This window comes from Neocloeon triangulifer, unplaced genomic scaffold, assembly GCF_031216515.1.
Source record: "Neocloeon triangulifer isolate White Clay Creek 2 clone unplaced genomic scaffold, ASM3121651v1 ptg000017l, whole genome shotgun sequence".
Taxonomy (NCBI): domain Eukaryota; kingdom Metazoa; phylum Arthropoda; class Insecta; order Ephemeroptera; family Baetidae; genus Neocloeon; species Neocloeon triangulifer.
Genome location: NW_026775559.1, coordinates 4,061,873 through 4,080,856, shown reverse-complemented (window position 1 = coordinate 4,080,856; position 18,984 = coordinate 4,061,873). Strand labels below are relative to the sequence as shown.

The window sequence follows — 18,984 nt, the reverse complement described above, 5'->3', positions numbered from 1 at the left end:
TTTTGCAGCGCGCGCGACGTGACCTGCAGACGAAAAACGACGTCTTTCGAGCGTAGCGGAAACTGCTGCTGCTCCTCGGCCAATTTGTGACGGCCAATTTAGCTCTGCGGTTCGGTCAAAAGAGAGAGAGAGAGACCTGTTTCCGATTATGAGAGCAGGGGCGCCTCCACAAAACGCTTGTTTGCAATCTTAATGAGCAGCGGCCGCCATTAAAAAGTCCGTAATTAACAAACATTGTCATCTTCGACGGAGAAAATCGTCAAAACTTTCGCTTTACCTGCGAGTTTTTTTTTTTGTCTAATTAATTGCCAATTAGGAGAGAAGCGTGACAATCGAAAGTGCGCGCCACGCTTTAACAATCAAATATTAATTACGAGATTTTGAAAACAAATCGTCGTGGCAGCTCTCGAAACTTTGCCTGCGAGTCTTTGGTAGAGGAAAATTGAGATGCCGTTATAACTTTTAGGACGGCAAAAGTGAAATTGAAGGAAGTTTTGCAAAGAGGAAAGAAGAAGACGGTAGCCACTCTTAAAATGAATGACAAATGCAAAGTTACAGCGAAAGTTTAAAGATCTCTTAAAACCGTTAAAACTAACAACTTTTGTGAAAAAATCCAATTCGTGAAATGATTAATTAATAATGCATTTTTGCTACAAAAATGTTTCTGCCGCAATCTCATTCGTTTCTTAGGGTTTTTTAGGATTAGCAGCTAAAATATATATTTCCCAAGGTGTTCGCTCTTACAATTAGTTTAAATTAGTTTTTTATTTTTCTTGACGCAAATTTTTTCTTCTTTTGAAGGAAAGTAAAATCATCCGCACGTGGAAACTCTTCTTTTTTGCTAACGGCACAGAGGCGGCGGATTTTTCAGCGCGTGCCTTATCGAGCCCTTTGAACGCGTATTTTGTCTTGACGTCTCTTTCGCCGGTTGCAGATTAAATAATCTTTCATGCATTCGCACACTCACACGGGCAAGGGCAGAAGCGAAGAAAGAAAGCGGGAGGGCGAGCGTATGAAAAAGTGATGATGAAACGGAGCGCGATGAAAGGTGAATATGGAGAAAACATACTTTACTTTTATTGCAACGAAAGGGGTGGCGAAAGGGGGCGCGCATCTGATGATTGAAGAGGTGAAAAGGGCAACACACAAAAAGGGTGCTTAATTGAAGAGAGTGCGGTAAACACACAAACAGCCCGAGAGTGTATTTTTCAGCAAAAGAGCGCGCCGGGATCAAGAAAATATTTCCTTTGAAATGAAGAGCCGCGGGCTTTTCTAATATCAGAGCCACGTGCTGGCGCAGGGCTTTTTCTTTCTTATATTGATTGCCTTAAAGAGATCGCACGTCGTTGCTTTTTATTTGCTCTTCGCTCTTCTTCTGCTCGGCTGCCGGCTCTCCGTCTGCTTTATTTTATTTTACGAGCAGCATCACGAGAAGTGGGATCAGCAGCAGTCCTTCAAATGGCAGCCCTCCTCGACCGCTGTTTATCTTTTTGGTGCGAGCAAATCACTGTTTACTTTGGCCGCGTGATTTTCCGGGCATTTCCTCCTCTTATATATTTACGCGATCCCCTCTCGCCGATCTGCTGTGTTTGCACAACGATTTTCACGCATTTGAATTCGTGATGATTTTTTGCCGGGAAAACACAAGCCAGCGTGTGATGTTTGACGGTCTCCGGCAAAGCAAACATCAAACAGCCGAAAAATCGAATCAATTCGATCTCTTCGACGATGAAGCAGAGCTAGGGAAACAACCCAAACAAAACCTTCTGGCGATTCGCATGCAAATTGTGATTAAAAAAAGCCTGTCGGCAGTGTTTACATTTTGGTTCAACTCTGTTTGTATGTTGTTCACAGTTTTTTTTATTTTAGATCAACAAATCTTTCTCAATAAGAATTCAATTTGTCAGCAAAATAATTTTAATTTTATACCTATTTTTTAAAATTATCTTTGAATTTTAACTTTTGACTGTAGCAAAATTTTTTTTCTGAAACATTTGAAATCAAAATTGTAATTACTTTAAAATAAAAATACTTTATATCTTAAAGATAAAGTCAGTTGCAGAACAAACGCAGAAATTCTCTCCCAAGACTATGTGAAATCGGAGGGTTTTATCTGGTGGCAAAAGGAGTTAGCTTGTTGTTTTCTGGCAGGGTTGGCGACGGCGGTTGACACCCCAACTTGGGCGCACATCCCTCTGGTAGCAACTCACTGCAGCCGGGCGGGCGTAATAGTCGCTATTCTTGTTGAGATAAATCACCGAGATGCGTGTGATCCTCACCAGATTAACTCGGCAATCTTGGCGCAATTTATTTGAGTGGGCTCAGGAATAACCTGCGAGTCAAACGCCCTGCTGGGTGGCGAGAGAGAGAGATCCCTGCTCTTATTGTTCCACACTCACCAGCCGGTGTGTTTTGAGCCCTGGACTTACACTAGGGGACCGAGGGCATTTTTCAGCCCCGGCTGGCGCTGACGGCCAGATTCGCGCCCCGCAGAGAATGAGAAAGAGATTTGCCCAGCGCAAAAAATGAAGTCGTCGGTAGAGCTGTCGATTTTGCAGCGCTTCCGAAAGATGAAACTTTTTCGTTGGCCCCTTGAAATGATGTATAAAAAAATACCGTGCAATTTTTAATATCTCCAAAACTAAGTTATAATTTTATAAACGAAACAATTTTTATTTAGTAATTCCTATTTTTTAATATTTTTCAGTAAAATATTTCATTTAATAAGTTATATTATCCTATAAACAATTTTGAAATTAATCATCTTGTAAATAGATAAACATCAATAATAATACTAAATAAATAACGAATCAGTGCATCTAACATTTACAAAAATATAATTTTTTTTATAAATTTCAATTTACAATAAAAAAAATTGCTATGTAAGAGAATTCCATCAAGTCTTTAACGAATTCTTGTAACAAATTCATTATTAATGATATGTATGAGGTATGATGAAATTTGAGATGAATAATAAAAGGTAAAGTCGCGCCAGTCGTTATTAAAAACATAATTAATACATCATAATCAGCCATACCATCAAAAATTAATATTTTAGAAAATCATCGATCCCTGTACCAAGATTCTTTGCTCCGGTTCGTCTCCCCTTGAAAATACAAGAATCCAATTCCGTCGTATATCAGCATTAACCCCAGCAACTCTGTAAAAAGAAGAAAAAACAGACTGCGCCCGAGGTCAAAAAATCAGGGGTGCGAATAGTGGCTGGGAACATGTGCGCAGAGCTCCCTTGGGACTTGCGAGGGATGGATTTATGTTTGTCTCATTGGCTCCTTTTAAAATCGGCTGCTCTATTACGCACGCACGCGAGGCGTCTTGGCTGAATTTATGGCTTCGAGCGATGGAATCCGTTATTCCCGAGATTACATTTGGGGATTAAACAGAGCCGCAGCAGCAGCCCGAATTCAATACACGACTGAGTTCAAATCGAAGGGAATATATTTCTGCACCAGTCGGGTCGCTGCATCGCTCGCTTTAATTTTTATAAAAGAAGACACGTGTGTGGTCGTGGCGCAAATGCTAAATTTCTTGACCCTGCAAAGTGTTTTGGCCAAAAACCATCACTTTCAAAGTTATGACTCAAGAGTAAACAATATATCCCTTCAAAATATTTTTCTTCTTAATTAATTTGGATTTTGAAACTCTAAGAGCTAAAAAATATTAAAATTTAATTCTTCTATTGTCTCAACAAGCAGACATATTAATATAAAAGTAATTAATTGATAGAATTATTTGGCAAAATTTTCTCATCTTACCCTAATTAAGAAAATAAACTAATGACTGAACTTGCATTTTATTTATTACATTGGATAATAATAAAGAAAATGCTCGGAGTTTTCAAAGCAAGTCTTTGTTAGAAAATCCCGTGTTCGAGCAGGATTCTATTGTCTCTTGTGTTGAGTAAATGCAAAGATTGCAAGATATTCGAGAAAGAAGAGTCGAAGGAGTCGACACAAAAGCCAGCGTGTTTTCTTTATTTCGTTGTTCGCGGTTGCAAGCAGATTAAAAAGCTAGTGTGAAAGAAGGCGAAAAAAGTTTGCAGCAGAAGAAAAAAAACAAGCTTTTTAAAGCGTAAGAACAGCTTGATTTTGCCGAGAGTTGTTGACAAAGGAGCACGCCGTCGTCGTCGACGCTGCGCGAAATTACTCCTCAACGACTCGATTCAGCAACAACAACACACAGCTCGTCGCGTGTGCAGTAATAATTTTAAGTGTTTGCCATTATTATAAACATCTCTTATGCTTCTTTCCGTCGTCGACGCTGAGATAGAATTATTCTAGAACCCGCCCACAGAAAAAGAAACGAGTCGAGATTCATTATTCCTTTTGAGACATTTTTTCTCCACCAAAACTTTGTTCTCGAGTGAATTTCAAGAGTTTTTGCAGAAATTTTCAACCTCAGTGTCTCATTTTTTCCTTAAGAAGATCGTCGCTTGAGTGAAAAAGTTGTGAGATTTTCTGTAAAACACACTTTTTGCGAAAGGAAACAAACGTCTTTAAAACTGCCGTCAGCTGAAAAGAGAGTGATATTTCAATAAGGAAATGTTGCTTGAGGATATGTACAAATATTACGTCCAAGAAAAACTCTTTCATCAAAAAAATGTTAAAATAATTCCTTGGAATATCGTGGGTTGATGACATTATTTTAATGAAATTTCATGAGTTCAACTTTGTAACATCATTTTATGACTTTAAAACGAAATTTCCTCACAAGTTTATTAAAAAATGAAAAAGAAACAGAATCGGCGCTTGTATCAATGATAACCGTACTATAAAGAAAAGAAATGTTAATCTGCAAAATTTAATCAATGTTTCGTTATTTTACACAAATATTTTTTAACATTGGATAAAAATTTTTGAGAGGGGAGTATTGTATTTTTATTCAAAAAGACACTTGCTAAAATTTCAAAATAAAAAAGAACCTTCCACCTTGGTGAGCCTTGATGAAAAACATATTAATGAATAATTTTTTTATGTTAAAAATGATAATGAACTTCTAATAATCTGGAAGTTTTGTGCATAAACGATTATATCTCCTTTTAATTCTTGCTTTGTTAGGCTTTAATGTTGGTTTTGTGACCTGTAGTGAAAATATTTATAAACATCAGTCGGGTCGACGTCATCAAACGACTTCTTAATGTGGCCGCGTGCTCAAAATGCCCCGAGGGCCGATTTAGCTCATTTCCAAAGTGGCTCTTCCTTTATTCGCTTAAACTCTTTTCCTCCAGTGGTGGAAAAGTGAAAAGCCGCAGTGTTTCGCCACTCGCCGTCTTTCCCGAGGCGAGAGTGTTTGCCGGTTATTTATTTATCTATTTGCTGGTTTCGGCAGCTGCTCCGCCGACTCGTTCGCTTGCGGTCACACGCCGTAAAAACAACAAACTTGCAGCGCCGGTGCATTACGCCGGCGAGTTATTGACAGAAACTATCTATATTTTGTGCCCGCCGGTGGTGCCGCTTGTATACAAATTGTTTCCGTCAGTGCCTCGTTGTAACTCGAGTGCCCGAGGCCTTTCTCTCTGCCGCCCTAATGCAGCAGACCTCCGACTGCAAAAAGCTAACAACGCGCCCGCGTTCGCCTGCTCTTGCGGGAAAAAATATATACACGCCAACCAAAAAAAAAACCAGCTGGGGAGGGAGCAAATCGGCGCCCCAATTCCTTATTCTCGCTTCCCTTCAGTTCTTTCTTTCTTGCTTCGTCTGCTGCTTTTTTATGTATATGTACAAGAGAGAGATAGAGTAGCGGCGGATGGAAATTTTCCAAAGTCAAATCGGAGAAAATGCGCTCAAGTGTTTTAGTTTTTCCACTTTCTATTTGATTGATCGGAAATTGAAAGCTCTCTTTTGTGTCAAGAGCATATAACAAAATGGAGCAAACTCGCTTTGTTGAAATAAATTTGCATTGTAAATCAAATATTATTGTGGCAGACACTTGATTTCTTTTTAATTATTGTAAAACCAATCAGATTTTCGCTATAAGATGTAGTCAAATCAGTGCATTTTTTTATTGTTGCCGGGAGGAGTCTCAAATCTTGTCTCTTGCTTTGTTTAAATAGGTCAAAAAGTTCCCCACATATCTCTGCACTTTATAATTTTTACCACATTTTATAACTTTTTTTTTATGTAGACTACGAAATTTTGGAAATTTTGAGCAAAATTGCTTGGGCCCTTTCTTAGCCTCCTTAATATCTGACAAGTTTTACTATTTATGTACTCCAAAATCTTTTTTTATCATGAAAATTGATAATTAAAAAAAATTATTATTTATTATTATTATTTTTATTATTATGTAAACAAGAACGTTTTTCTTAAAAATGAATTATTAATACCTGGGAATTTTTCATTGAAATTTCAGACTAAAAATTCCCTTTTTTTGTGTTGAATTTTGAATTTTCACCAGCACGTAAATTTTAATTTAACAAAACTGGCTGTTTATCATATTTAATAGTCACTTCTTTGTTTCAGAGGCCATAATGCCACGTTTTGCCGAGAACATTCCAAACGTGACGGTCACCCTGGGAAAGGATGCGTTGCTGGCGTGCGTCGTGGAGAACCTGCGCGGCTACAAGGTATGCAACCGTGCCCGAAATTCAATTTTTTTCGGCCATTTCCGTTCCCCGAGCTGCCAGCACCAGAGAAAAACGAAAACTTTCACTTGCACGGTGTGGTGCGTCTGAAGTGCGGCTAATTATGCGGGGCAGCAGCTCATTAGAAAGCCTCTTTGTTGTGAGGCGCTCGGCCTCCCAATTGGCCCGTTTTTATCCGCCGGTAGCCGGCTGGATCAAAGGATTATCCCCTTTACCTGCTTTCGCCACCGCCGCTGCCGGAGACACAAAGTTGCCCGTGCAAAAGCACCTTCTTTTTGCGCACACCAAACAACAATAATTTAATAACTATAGTCATGTGTAAAAGCCGCGCTCTTCAAAAATTCTTGCATTCATTGCAATGTTCTGAAACTTAACATAATTATCATGTGTACTGTTGCATAATGAAAAGTTGGCAATTTTCATTATGTTTGTAAGATTTTTCTATGGTTCTTAAGAACATAGATGAAACCATTTGAATGTTCCCAATAGCCAAAATTTTATGTCCCGAAAATCTCAAATAAGAAATCTATGTGAAAATATAATATTGAGTAAACACTGTAATTAACGCCTTTGGGCCCAGCAGGGCCCAGCAGCATCAAGTTATGACTCCTTGTCAGTTTGTACATCACTGAACCTGCGAGAAAAAAAAAGAGTTTCTCTCCCACACCTGACATGTAGTCAATTTGTATTTAAATATTATATGCGCGAGAGTTCGTTCGTATTTTGGGACAGGTACAGACAGACTGACGCAACTTTCGCTTGATCCCGTGGCCAATCTGAATAATCTCATCAACAGCATCAAACGGCGGAATAAAACCAGCGAGAGTTGAGCGCCGCCACCACCGCAGCGATGATTAATTGACATTTGATGGGACGGATTACGTTTCCAACTCTCTCTCCCTCTCTTTCACGTTCATATACAACGTTGTGAAAATTGTTTTGGTTCTCTTTGCAATGAAAGTAATTACCGTTATTGTGCGTTTTTAATATCTCTACTCCCGCGAGAGAGCAAACAAACCGATGAGCTTTTCAATTGTGATGGAAAAAATGCGCAGAGAGCGCTTTTAGCTTTTACTCGAGTTCTCCCTGCTATTCTGGCAGCTTTTACCTGCCAAGGAACTATACGGATGGAAACGCCAAAAGCCCCACTATTTGCCAAACAGATAGACGCAGCAGCAATAATAATAATGAATTCTCCGCTCTGCTCTGTTATGAGAGAGGAAAGAACTCTCTGCTTTTGCTGCTCGAACGCCGGATTATTATCTCTTCTGCGTCTGACTCGACAGTGGATTTTTTTTTCATTTCGCATCCGGATTTTCGTCGAGCGGCGCCAGCAAAAGAGAGAATTACTCTGCTCGCGATCCTTTGTCATTTTCCAAATCGTCCGGCTGCTCTGGATTAGCCCGTTCAGCCGGAAATCATAATATTTGTTATTGCTATAGAGAATTAAATTCCAATACCTGAGGTTTTGTGTTTTATTTTGCAGGTGGCGTGGGTGCGCGTGGACACGCAAACAATCTTGTCGATCCACCACAACGTGATCACGCAGAACCCTCGCATTTCGTTGTCCTACAACGACCACCGTTCATGGTATTTGCACATCACCGACGTACAAGAGGAGGACAGGGGTTGGTACATGTGTCAAATCAACACAGATCCGATGCGCTCCCGAGTCGGCTACATTCAAGTTGTTGGTAAGGCTCATTATTCCCAAGAGAGAGATTCAATTGATTTCATAAAATAGAAGTTAAATGGTGATAATCGTTATCAATCTTAAATTTAAATCATCTGAGCATCAACATTGAAATTTTTTATAAAATATTTTTCTAACAAAAAAATTGACACCCGGGCAGAGAGCAGGTTGCTGCGATTTTTTTTCGTTCAAGTGGATTTATTTTATTGCGTTTTCATAATTGGAGAAAATTGTTTTTATTAAAATTAATAAATGCACTCCTTTGGTTTGCATAATTCAAATTTAAAGGGAAAATTCCAAAAGGAATATTTGTTAAAAATTCCATCAAAAACTTGCATTTCTCAAAAATCCTTTTGTCAAATTTGAAGATAAAATTAAAAAGTTATCCATGTGTCCTGATAATGCAGCATAAATTAATTTATTTTTCTAGTACCGCCGAGTATATTAGACAAAGAGACTAGCTCTGACATGGTCGTTCGGGAGGGCAGCAACGTTTCAATGACCTGCAGAGCAGAGGGCTACCCTGAGCCCTACGTGATGTGGCGACGCGAAGACGGCGAGAACATCAACTACAACGGCGTCGAAGGTAAGCTTTAAAAAAACCATCTCTCGCGATTTTTAATGGCTCAGAAGCACCAACAACTGTTGAGCTCTGGGCAAATAAAATTTGAGCCTTTTACTTTGCCTCTCAGTTAGGCAAACAAGCAAATTTTTAAAACGCGCATAAATATTTAAGCGGCCACTCGACTTGCAGTCTTTCTTTTATACATGGGCACTTGAGAGCGAAATTCCGCAAAAGCGACCCACTTTCCATCTTCCTCTCACCCTCTTTACTTTTTATACATACGTAAGATATGGGCGCGTATACGTTTTATGTGTTTCATGAGGCGCCCGTAAATTAAAGCACCTACAGAGGAGCGGGCGCGCAGCATCTCCTAAATTAAAAAAGTGATTTCGGCGTCTGAGCCATAAATCACCGCAACAATGAGTCTTGTTTTTGCACCCCATTGAGTCTCTCATCTTTATGAAGTGAAGAGCCGGAGTTCATTAATCTTACTTGGCCACTGTTTCAGAGCTTTTTTACACCCCCACACCGGCCATTTTTATCAAAAGTCATTAGGGGGGTCGACCGACCGGCCACGAACAATATGACTTTTTTCTAATGAAATAAAATGTAAAAAATATCGCGTGCCCGTCCGTCCTCACGTGTGACGACGGTGAAAAGGCCACAACGATGACACTGCGGTTAAAAGTGGCAGCATCCACACAAACAGAGGAAGCCTGTTGAGACCGTTCATTTATCACCCCGGCCAGGGACCAGAAGCACACAGTTGTCAACACGCCCGCCCGCCCGCTCGGGCCAAGCGAGGCAGAAAGAGCCGCTATTGCAGGCGCTCGTCTAGAAAACACAAAGTTAAACTGATTGTCAAGGAGAGAGAGGCCTCTTTTTGCCGGCTGCTGCATGGGATTTTAGTCGCAGCGCAATGAATCATAATGACAGTCAAATTAAATTTGCATGCGCCCGCCGAAGTAAAACCAACCGAGATGGCAAGCTTTTTCTTTTGAAGTAAAATGCCTTGTTTCCATACGTGTGGGTGTTTTCAAACTTTGGAAGGTATTCTGCCTGGCCTTTTGTTTTTATACAATTGCCCTTTAGTTCTCCAGGGGCACGGATTGTTTGTTTTTACTACTGTCAAGGCTCAAATAATTAAACTATAATAATTATAAAGTTTATTGCGATATTTAGGAGCACATTATTAGCCGTAAAATATTTAAATCTGAACAAGATCGTTTTTGCAAAATATGACATGAATTTGAAGTACCCAAATGTTATGGTATTTGCCTTCCAGCCCAATTAACTTACAATATAAGCGATGAATGTTAAAAAATCGACCACAAAATAATAATATGCATTGAGCTATTTGGTCGGTTTGAAAGGAATATTATTTAAATAACAAAGTATTTAATATCAATGAGAAAATAATACTGTTTAAATTTTCTCCCTTGCCATCCAAAGGGAATTTTCCTCGATATTTCCCACGCATTGTTTAAACTGAGTTATCCTGGAAATTTAACTAATGCCCACTGAATGGAGGGCCGCAGTTCCCAAAGGCAAAGTTTTGCCCGTCAAAAATCCAAAGCACCGTGAGTGCAAATTTTCTAAATTGAGCACCAGCAGATGAATTTTGTTTGGAACGCGCTCGCTGATCAAAGTGCAGAGGGAAAGAGCAACATTGTGTGCTAGAGAGAAAACAGAGGCGCGCATTTTCAGCCCACTTGAAATTTATCAAAAGGCTCCCGGGCAATTCACAAAATGCGAATCGGCGCGGCGGCCGCAAGTGCTCCGATTGTCGCGCTCACCTGTGCCCATAAATAAAAATGACTGCTCGCAAGAGTGGCTGCGCTTTTGCCCAGAGAGCCCTTGAACTTTTGACGCTCCACCAGCAGCACTCGGCAGAAAAAATTAATGGAGAAATATGTATTTGTATAAATGTGCTCGCACTGTTTGCAGCCAACGTGATCGACGGCGAGGTGCTCAACGTCAGCAGGGTCAGTCGGCTGCACATGGGCGCCTACTTGTGCATCGCTTCAAACGGAGTTCCACCCACCATCAGCAAACGAGTGCTTCTCAGGGTTCAGTGTAAGATAACTTAATTACATTTTCCGTTCTTTTTTTGAAAATTTCCAAATAATTAATTTTCATTTTAACAATTTATCTCTTGGATAAGTTTTTCAACCACAAAATTGAAGAGAATATGTAAAATAATTAATATTTTTCCTCACTAATTAATTTAGGTTGTTTATGAAAATTCGGAAAATTAGACAATTTCTGATGAACTGCATGACTGAAAATAGCGGAATTTCATGTTCAACGTCCTTATGATTTTTTTAACGTTTCCTTCTATATATTTTCTGCAGTTGCAATTTGATTGCGCATCACATAAAAAGAAAACATATTTTGTATTGCTGGTTGAAGTTGCATCTAATCTGAACTGAACACTCGGCATCAATTGAAAAATTCGCTCTCATTTAATTATCTGCTATTATAAGTTTAGTCTGAATCCAGATAAATAAATTAATTAACTTATTAAGATGCGAGAAATAGGTGATCAATTTTTTAATAAAAATTTTGGAAGTTGTAATTGAACTAAAATTTTCTAATTAAGACAAAATTATACATTTTCAAGAAATATAGAATTTTAGAATCACCTAAAATCAATAATTTTTCTCCTCTTTGAGAATATAATAAAACCCTACCTTCATCGATTTAGAGATATATTATGCAACATCTTATTGTTAGCACCCATTTTTACTATTGATATTGCAAAAAAAACTTATAAAAAAAGCTATCCTATATGAAAAAAATCGCGTCAACAAAGCTTAAAAATCATGTTTTAATTTTATTACAAAAAAAAATCTACTATTGTTCACTTACTTCGATTTTTTTCACCTATTTCGCCCAATTAAATCTAATATTTTTCCCATCCTATCATTAAATCTTTTATGGAGTGAGTTTTTGAGCTCTTTGCTTTTGATTGCTTTGTGAAACAAAAACTAAATTAATATTGACCATAAAGAGCCCTTTGTGGTGCGCCGTTTCAGGCCTGATTGCAAACAAAACGCGGATAGTTTTGACAAAAAAAGGTTTCAGCAAAAACGGTCTCATTAAAGCGTTTCACTGGCAGCGATCGCTAATTTGCACTTTGACATAATAATGCATAAACAGAGCGGCGCGAGAATGCGAAATGAGGCAAACACGCGCGCGCGGCTGAATGACGGCCGCGTTAAGCTCGATATTATCGCCGATCAGTCCATCCGTCCGCCGACCGTCCGCGATATATTTTTGCACATTTTTTTTGTGCTGAGAGCCGACTGGTGCGCACACGGATTAATAAAAACAAAGCCACAGGGCAGGTGTATGTACTATGTGTGCCGTCAAATAATCCGCCAGCCGTTTTGATTATGCAAACAAGGCTCAGCGTTTCACGGTCAAAAAGACACGCTGGTGACGCCCTGGCTGAAAGGAGCGAGATGAGCTCGTCGGCCGGCACGCTGATGGCATTACGCTCTAAATCGTTCAACTCAACGGTAGCAATTTTCTGACAAAAAAATAATAATAAATAATAATTCAAATTGTGTGTAATTTCACCAGCAAACGATCAAAAATTATTATTATTTTTTTTTAATTTACATTATTTCCTCATTTGACTTTTTGAAAAGCTCTTTCCCAAAAAGAAAATTACAAAAAATTATTTGAATAAATTTAAAAAATTAATAGACCAATTCCAACCATTTTTATAACTCCACATATTTTTTAAGAACTGTGAAAATAATATTCTTTGAAAAATAAACACAATTATTATTTAACACAACATAAGCTTATAGTTTGATTTAAATATAGAGCTAAACATATGAAAATAGACAAAATTATAAACTAAATCAAGGAGTTTCAGCAAAATTTTTTTATGATAAACCAAAAATTTAATTTAAAACCAAATTTCCATGTCATCAAATTGAACACAAACTACAATAACTAGCAAAGTTGGTATACTTTTGGAAAAGTGTCTTGGTGAAAAGTTTTGGTGGCGTTGGAAAAGTAGAATCTGCCGAAACGGCAGAGCGGCGAGTTTGTGTGCAAAGTATTGCGCGGCGGTCTCTGAAGAGATGGAAATTGCTTTCAGTTCCGCCGATGCTGAGCATCCCGAACCAACTGGAAGCGGCCTACGTGGGTCAGGACGTGTCCCTCGAGTGCCACACGGAGGCCTACCCCACCTCGCTCAACTACTGGATCACCGAGCGGGGCGACATGATCGTGTCAGGTGAGCCGCGCCGCCAAATTGGCACAAACACACGCCCTCCCCACAATGCAATTTCCTCGCCCTTAACGCGAAATGGAGCTTTTCCAATGGCACTTTCTGCTCTTTCCAGAAACAGTTTAATCGAATAAGCAGTGAAAATGCGTTTTTTTTTATCTCAAAACGTATTTCCTAAGCATGGGTATAAAGTCCTTAAAAGACTAGTTTTGTCGGTTTATAAAAAACTAGGCCTCTGTAAAAGTCGAAACAATTGTCGTGTTTCATTAATATTTTGGTAAAAAAGTTAAAAAAGAAACTTTGGATTGCCATCAGTAAATCTTAAGCTATCATGCAACTGAAATTCATTGACTGCTAATTAATGATAAAATAGTAACCAAATTTTGTACTCATTGTTACGTGCAATAATTAATTAGTGCCTGAAATGATTTTGGTCGCATATTTCATCAGACGAAAATCTTATGATAGACTTTTCTCCAATCCTGTACTATTTCCTTTGCAAACTACTTCAAGTGGAAATCTCATGCATGTTAATAAACTTTCACCGAAGTGTGAGAAGTTATACGCTGGGAATTCATAACTAGTGACATAGATTCGTGCGAATTTTCCGTCTCCCACTGCAAATTTGCAGATATTGAGTAAAGACTTGGAGCAAGCCTGCGCTGGAAATTTATTTGCTCGTTAGACATTTGACTGCCTGCTGGCTCACGTGTAATAGACTGTTCGCGCGAGCTTGGGCGCAATTTGCAGTCGGTACACAAATTTGACGCGAAGGCGCTCGCGAATTAATTATTAAGCACACACACGCACATGAACCGTCTATGTTATGCGATCCGATCAACTTAACGGAACCAGGTTGGAATACGAGTAAGCACCAATTAAATTATTTTCCCCAGCAATTATAAATTTCCAACTTGTTCTTTTGCACGGTAAAAGCTTTTATATACACGCTTTTGGATTGAAAATAATATTTCAGTAACGATAACATTATTTATATTCTTATTGTTGACTCATTGTTTTCCATCAAATTCAAGATAATTCATTTACTATTTTTGGGAAATTTTTGATTAATACAAACAAAGCCTGTCAGAGCACATAATTTTACAACGTGAAATAATAAACAACAACATAATTCAAATAAATAACATCGAATTTAGACTTTTTGAACCTTGAGATTTAGTGTTTTTTTTCTTTTACGTAAATTAAGGAAATTTTAGCTATTGGGTGTTAAAACAAAATTAAATTAAAATACAATTTTGTATTTTTCAATTAAATATTATTTTTGCATTCATGGAAGAAATGAACTTTCAAATAAAATTTATTAAAATTATTGTGAAATTTATTTTTATTTAACTTGTATTTATAGTTTTCACGTGAAAAATTCAATGATTTTTTTTATAAGTAATAATTATTTATTTCTAGCTACGAAAAATTTTGTGATATCATTAATGATATTCTTGTCGGTTAAAAAAAATTAGATTTTATTTTATGTTTTTTGCGTTATCACACAACTGTCAAAATTCAATGACGGTTACATTATTTGGTTTATCTCGTAATTTTCCACGCTCGCTTTTCAATCTGCAAATGGTTCACTCAATGCTGAATAAGTCCGCATCTCCAGCGATTTCCAAATAGTCCAAATTCAACATCGCCCACCGCAAATAAACAAACGGACCGACGATTCATCACGAAAATTCGCCTCTGGCGACAGGCTGTTTGCGCTCGAACGAATCAAACTGAAATTAATACGCGTGCTGGCCGCGTGATTGTCAATTAATATTCGCGTCCACGCAGCCAGAAAGCTCTCATGCCATTGTGCAACGGAATCCTATTCCCAACGCGTCAGATTCCGCTTCCTGTCTTGACGCTTGTTATCTGCTGCTGCGAATTTCATTTCCCGACCAAGCGCGCACCGCACACGTCATCAAATCCAGCAGTCGCAAAAACGACGAGACAATGCTTAAGTTGGACTAGGGAACCCTAGTATCAATTTTTATATGTATTCTTTTTTTTCACATTCAAAATTGAATGAAGTTTTATGCATTTTAAGTTTGTTTCTGTTAAATTAATTTATAAATTGTGTACGCATTCATCGTTGGTGATTTAATTAACAATCAATGAAAGAAAATGGAATTTTTTATTTTAGTAATGTGTGCTATGAACCTTAAAGCTTAAAGTATTAAGTGATGAAACTTTCATGTTTGAAAAGTTAAAAATATTTAAAAGTTTTTCTAAATTTTATTACTTTTTAAAACTTTTCACAAAATATTTAAACGTCTTTAAAACTTCGAAATTGTACTATCGCGAAAAGTAATTAAAGTTCATTATTTTATACATTGCAATAATATTTTGCGTGTTGCACAATTTTTAACATTTTAAAGGGGTGGATTTTGACTTTTATCAAATTTGAGTTTGGGATCAAACTGTGCAATTTGGCTGAAATCAGCTGTGGGAGGTTTCATAAAATTTGTTTTTCAGTCGATTTTAGTTCTTTTTACATTAATTCTGATTCCTGACATTTTTATCACTATAAATTTTATTAAATGAATGCAATAAAATAACTAAACTAATCAGAAGACAAAATAAAACATCTATGTAACCATGTGTGAATTATAGAGAGAATTTTAATTCTATAAAATGTTTTCTGCCAGTGGTGGTTTACCCTGGTTTTGACAGTGGTACGCGCGTCAAGTGTTGCGATAACAGCGGCCCGAGGCCCATTCAAGCAGTCTGACGAGCGGAAAAGCTGTGAAAGATCGCGGCCCGGTTAAGAAACGATCGCGCACACATCAACGACAAAACCACCCCGGCGGCGCGTGGAAATATTCCGCCCTTTTCACGCCGCTTTTGCCGTGATTTTCTTCTTTAACGCTCCGGGACAATAGCATTTATGCCAAACTTTGAACGCGGCCTGCAGAGATCAATCATCGATGCACGCGACTTTTTCCCACAAGTTTGAAGCAAAACATAGCTTAAACACGGGAATCTTTGTCTAATTGTATGTTTTATCTGTCGAACGCCAGACATATTATGAAAATTGTACCAGATAAAGGTTAAATATTAAAAATGCTTGGTACCTTATTTTTATATTTAAATTAATTCTACTTATTTATTCTCTCCCAGCAAGTCAAACAGGAATGCAAAGTCACAGAAATTCAAATTACTGCATTTATTGTTTTGATTTTCTTTAATACGAACAGGATAAATTTCCATAAATTCATGGAAAAATTTTATTTTGACCAATATACATATTTATATATTGGTCAAAATAAAATTTTTAAACTACTTTCGGTCAAAAACTAAACTTATGTGTTATCTTTAAAATTACATCGAGATTTTATATTTTACAATTAGATCTAAAATGAAACATATAACTATGACATTTCTATAAAAAAAAGTCTCTTTTCCTGCCTTGAAATGAATCGCGTGTTATACAAAAAAAAAATTGCTTCATATCCCTTGAATTATTAACATTTTGAAATTTGGCAGGCTTTCGCAATTTCAAGCAGAGAAATTAATCCAGCACCTGTTAAACAAAATCGATCTGAATATATATTCGCTTTCATATATATCAATAATAATTCCGTCTCGCCTGAGTAAGCCTTCACCTTTAACCCCGAGCGAAAACTTAAAATCAGATTTTCGCATGAACGACGGCGGCATGCAAAGTTCCGATTCCGCTCGTTTCACCGGCAAAAAGCCCCAAAACCGAGCCGACCGACAAAAGCGTTCGATTATCCGGCCAATAAAACGAGAGAAGCGACCGAGGTGGAAACTCGGTTGGTTTCTGGCCATCGATTCGCAGCGGCTGGTGCGAGGAGAGCAGAGCAGAGGACAATCAGCAAGTCACCTTTCTGGCCGAGATTGGACGGGCTTTGAAGCCGGCAAATTAGGCAGCAGGGCTGTGCCGGGTCGGGTGTCTAAAGGTCGTGCAAATTAGCCCCGTGACCGAGCACAACACAAAGACCTTGCGGGCGGCGAACACGCTCGCACGCAGGCAGGCAGGTGAACGCAAAAATGAGACAAACGCGGCGGCGGAATGCGGGTCGGACTCTCTTTGCATGACTTGCTCTCTTGAAAAGAGACTCGAGAGATCCACCCTCGCACAGAGTTAATTTGCCGCGCCGCTTTTTCGCCGCCGCCAACTTCCAAGAATCGAGTTTCCCAGCAGCAGGCGGGATTTGGGACGACTTGCTGAATTGAAGGGATTACGCTCTCTTTTATATAACAATAGTTGCGTTTTCAGAATGATTTGATGTTGAAAATTGTTTTTCTGCGAATGGTGCTTTGGTGAAAATACATCCTTTGAGCTGAAAAACTTGGATTAGGGAGAGGGTAAAACTTGTTTAAACATTTTGCAAATTTGATGTGTGCTAATTACAAAAGCACTTCTGAAAAAGGGGATTAAATTCAAATCCCATTATTTATCCTCTTTGTTATATTTGCCTCTGATTTCTAAATTGTAGAGGAATTTTAATTTTTAAAAGACCTTTTTGCATTTTAATTAACAAAACATAGAGATGAATTTTGAATGTAAAATTTTGTTTTCAGAGCTGTAACGTTGTATGCAATTAATAAACTGCCTTTTGCGTTGATTCACAAAAACAGATCTTGTTCTATTCTATATCGCTCAATAATAATGAACCGACGCACTTTCCTGCTAAACTATTTAAATAGCTATGCGTGCCCAATAGCTAAAGCAATTGATTTCCAGATCATCAAAGGCCTATTATTTTGGTTGCCCTTCACAAATTAATATTGACCCTATGATGAACGGGTTCTATAACTTGCTCTCCTACAATCATTACAAAAATGGAAATCGGAACAATTAACTTTCAACTGTTACTTATATAAACAGTAAAGATACAATCACTGATTGTGAGAAGTCTAGTCTTCATTTAGGAATGATTGTATCATTTCCAATAAATCAAAATTAGAAAATTAACAAATAAATAAATAATTTCCAAATCAAATATTTTCACTCTGTCAAGTGCCGCCATTATTAAAATTAAACGTGATTTTAAGCCACGAAGATATTCAGTCAGTGGCATCGATTCGCAGTCAGGGAAGATAGGGAAGCTCTCTCGCTGGCCATTGCAAATCCTGCATACATACATATCCCTTTTCTCTCCACTCTCTTTTCTACGGACCGAAAAATATAATAAAAAGCATTCCCGGGGGATTTTGTTCGCGGCACTGCATTCAGCCGGTGAATATTTTTAATATGCTCCATTTCATTCCGCTGTACAAATGAAATTTATTTTCGCCAGCCTGCCGTCGGGGCAGCGGCTCGCTGGACCCACGCTCGGTTGCATAAAAGGATTTCGGGCCATATTGTGAGAGAGCGAACCCATTGTTCTGCGCGCTTTCTCTTGCCCCGTGATATTATATACGGCCTCGTTATAACTCATTGCAGGTGACAAGTATGAGATCTCGTCGCTCGACACCTCCTACAAGAAGTACATGCGGCTCAAGATAAAGGGCGTCTCCAAGAGGGACTTTGTCTCCTACAAGTGCGTGGCCAAGAACTCGCTCGGCGAGACTGATGGAGTCATCAAACTTGAGGGTGAGTGGCTCGCGTTAATTTTCCTCCCACGGCAGGTGCAGCCGCGCATGAAATATTGCCTGGCGCGCTTTCAAAGGAATTGTCTTTTTCGCGCTCGCCCGCTTCGGGCCGTTAAAATGAGAGAAAGAACGACCGTTTTCGCCTCAAAGAGACTCGTGAAAAGAAACCTCTTTTATGTAATTTTCTTTCGCTAAATTTCTTGTTTTGCCATTCTCACTTTTCGTTTGACAAGACGAATTCTCTGAGGAGTGGCGCAGTTGTTGCGAATTACAATTAGGATGATTCAAATTGCCGTATTTCATGCTGATTG

The 18,984-nt window shown here is 38.4% G+C and overlaps 1 protein-coding gene across 5 annotated transcripts in view; it reads left to right on the top strand.

Annotated features, from left to right (window-relative positions):
* Nucleotides 1-18,984, top strand: part of LOC132203159 (lachesin-like) — a 96,034-nt gene that overhangs the window by 71,712 nt on the left and 5,338 nt on the right. For all 5 annotated transcript variants that reach the window (XM_059630697.1, XM_059630699.1, XM_059630698.1 and 2 more), the window contains 6 exons: nucleotides 6,480-6,583; nucleotides 8,088-8,295; nucleotides 8,725-8,880; nucleotides 10,807-10,935; nucleotides 12,977-13,114; nucleotides 18,525-18,674. In XM_059630697.1, coding sequence (XP_059486680.1) covers nucleotides 6,480-6,583; nucleotides 8,088-8,295; nucleotides 8,725-8,880; nucleotides 10,807-10,935; nucleotides 12,977-13,114; nucleotides 18,525-18,674 — 885 coding nt within the window. The remainder of the gene's footprint in view (nucleotides 1-6,479; nucleotides 6,584-8,087; nucleotides 8,296-8,724; nucleotides 8,881-10,806; nucleotides 10,936-12,976; nucleotides 13,115-18,524; nucleotides 18,675-18,984) is intronic.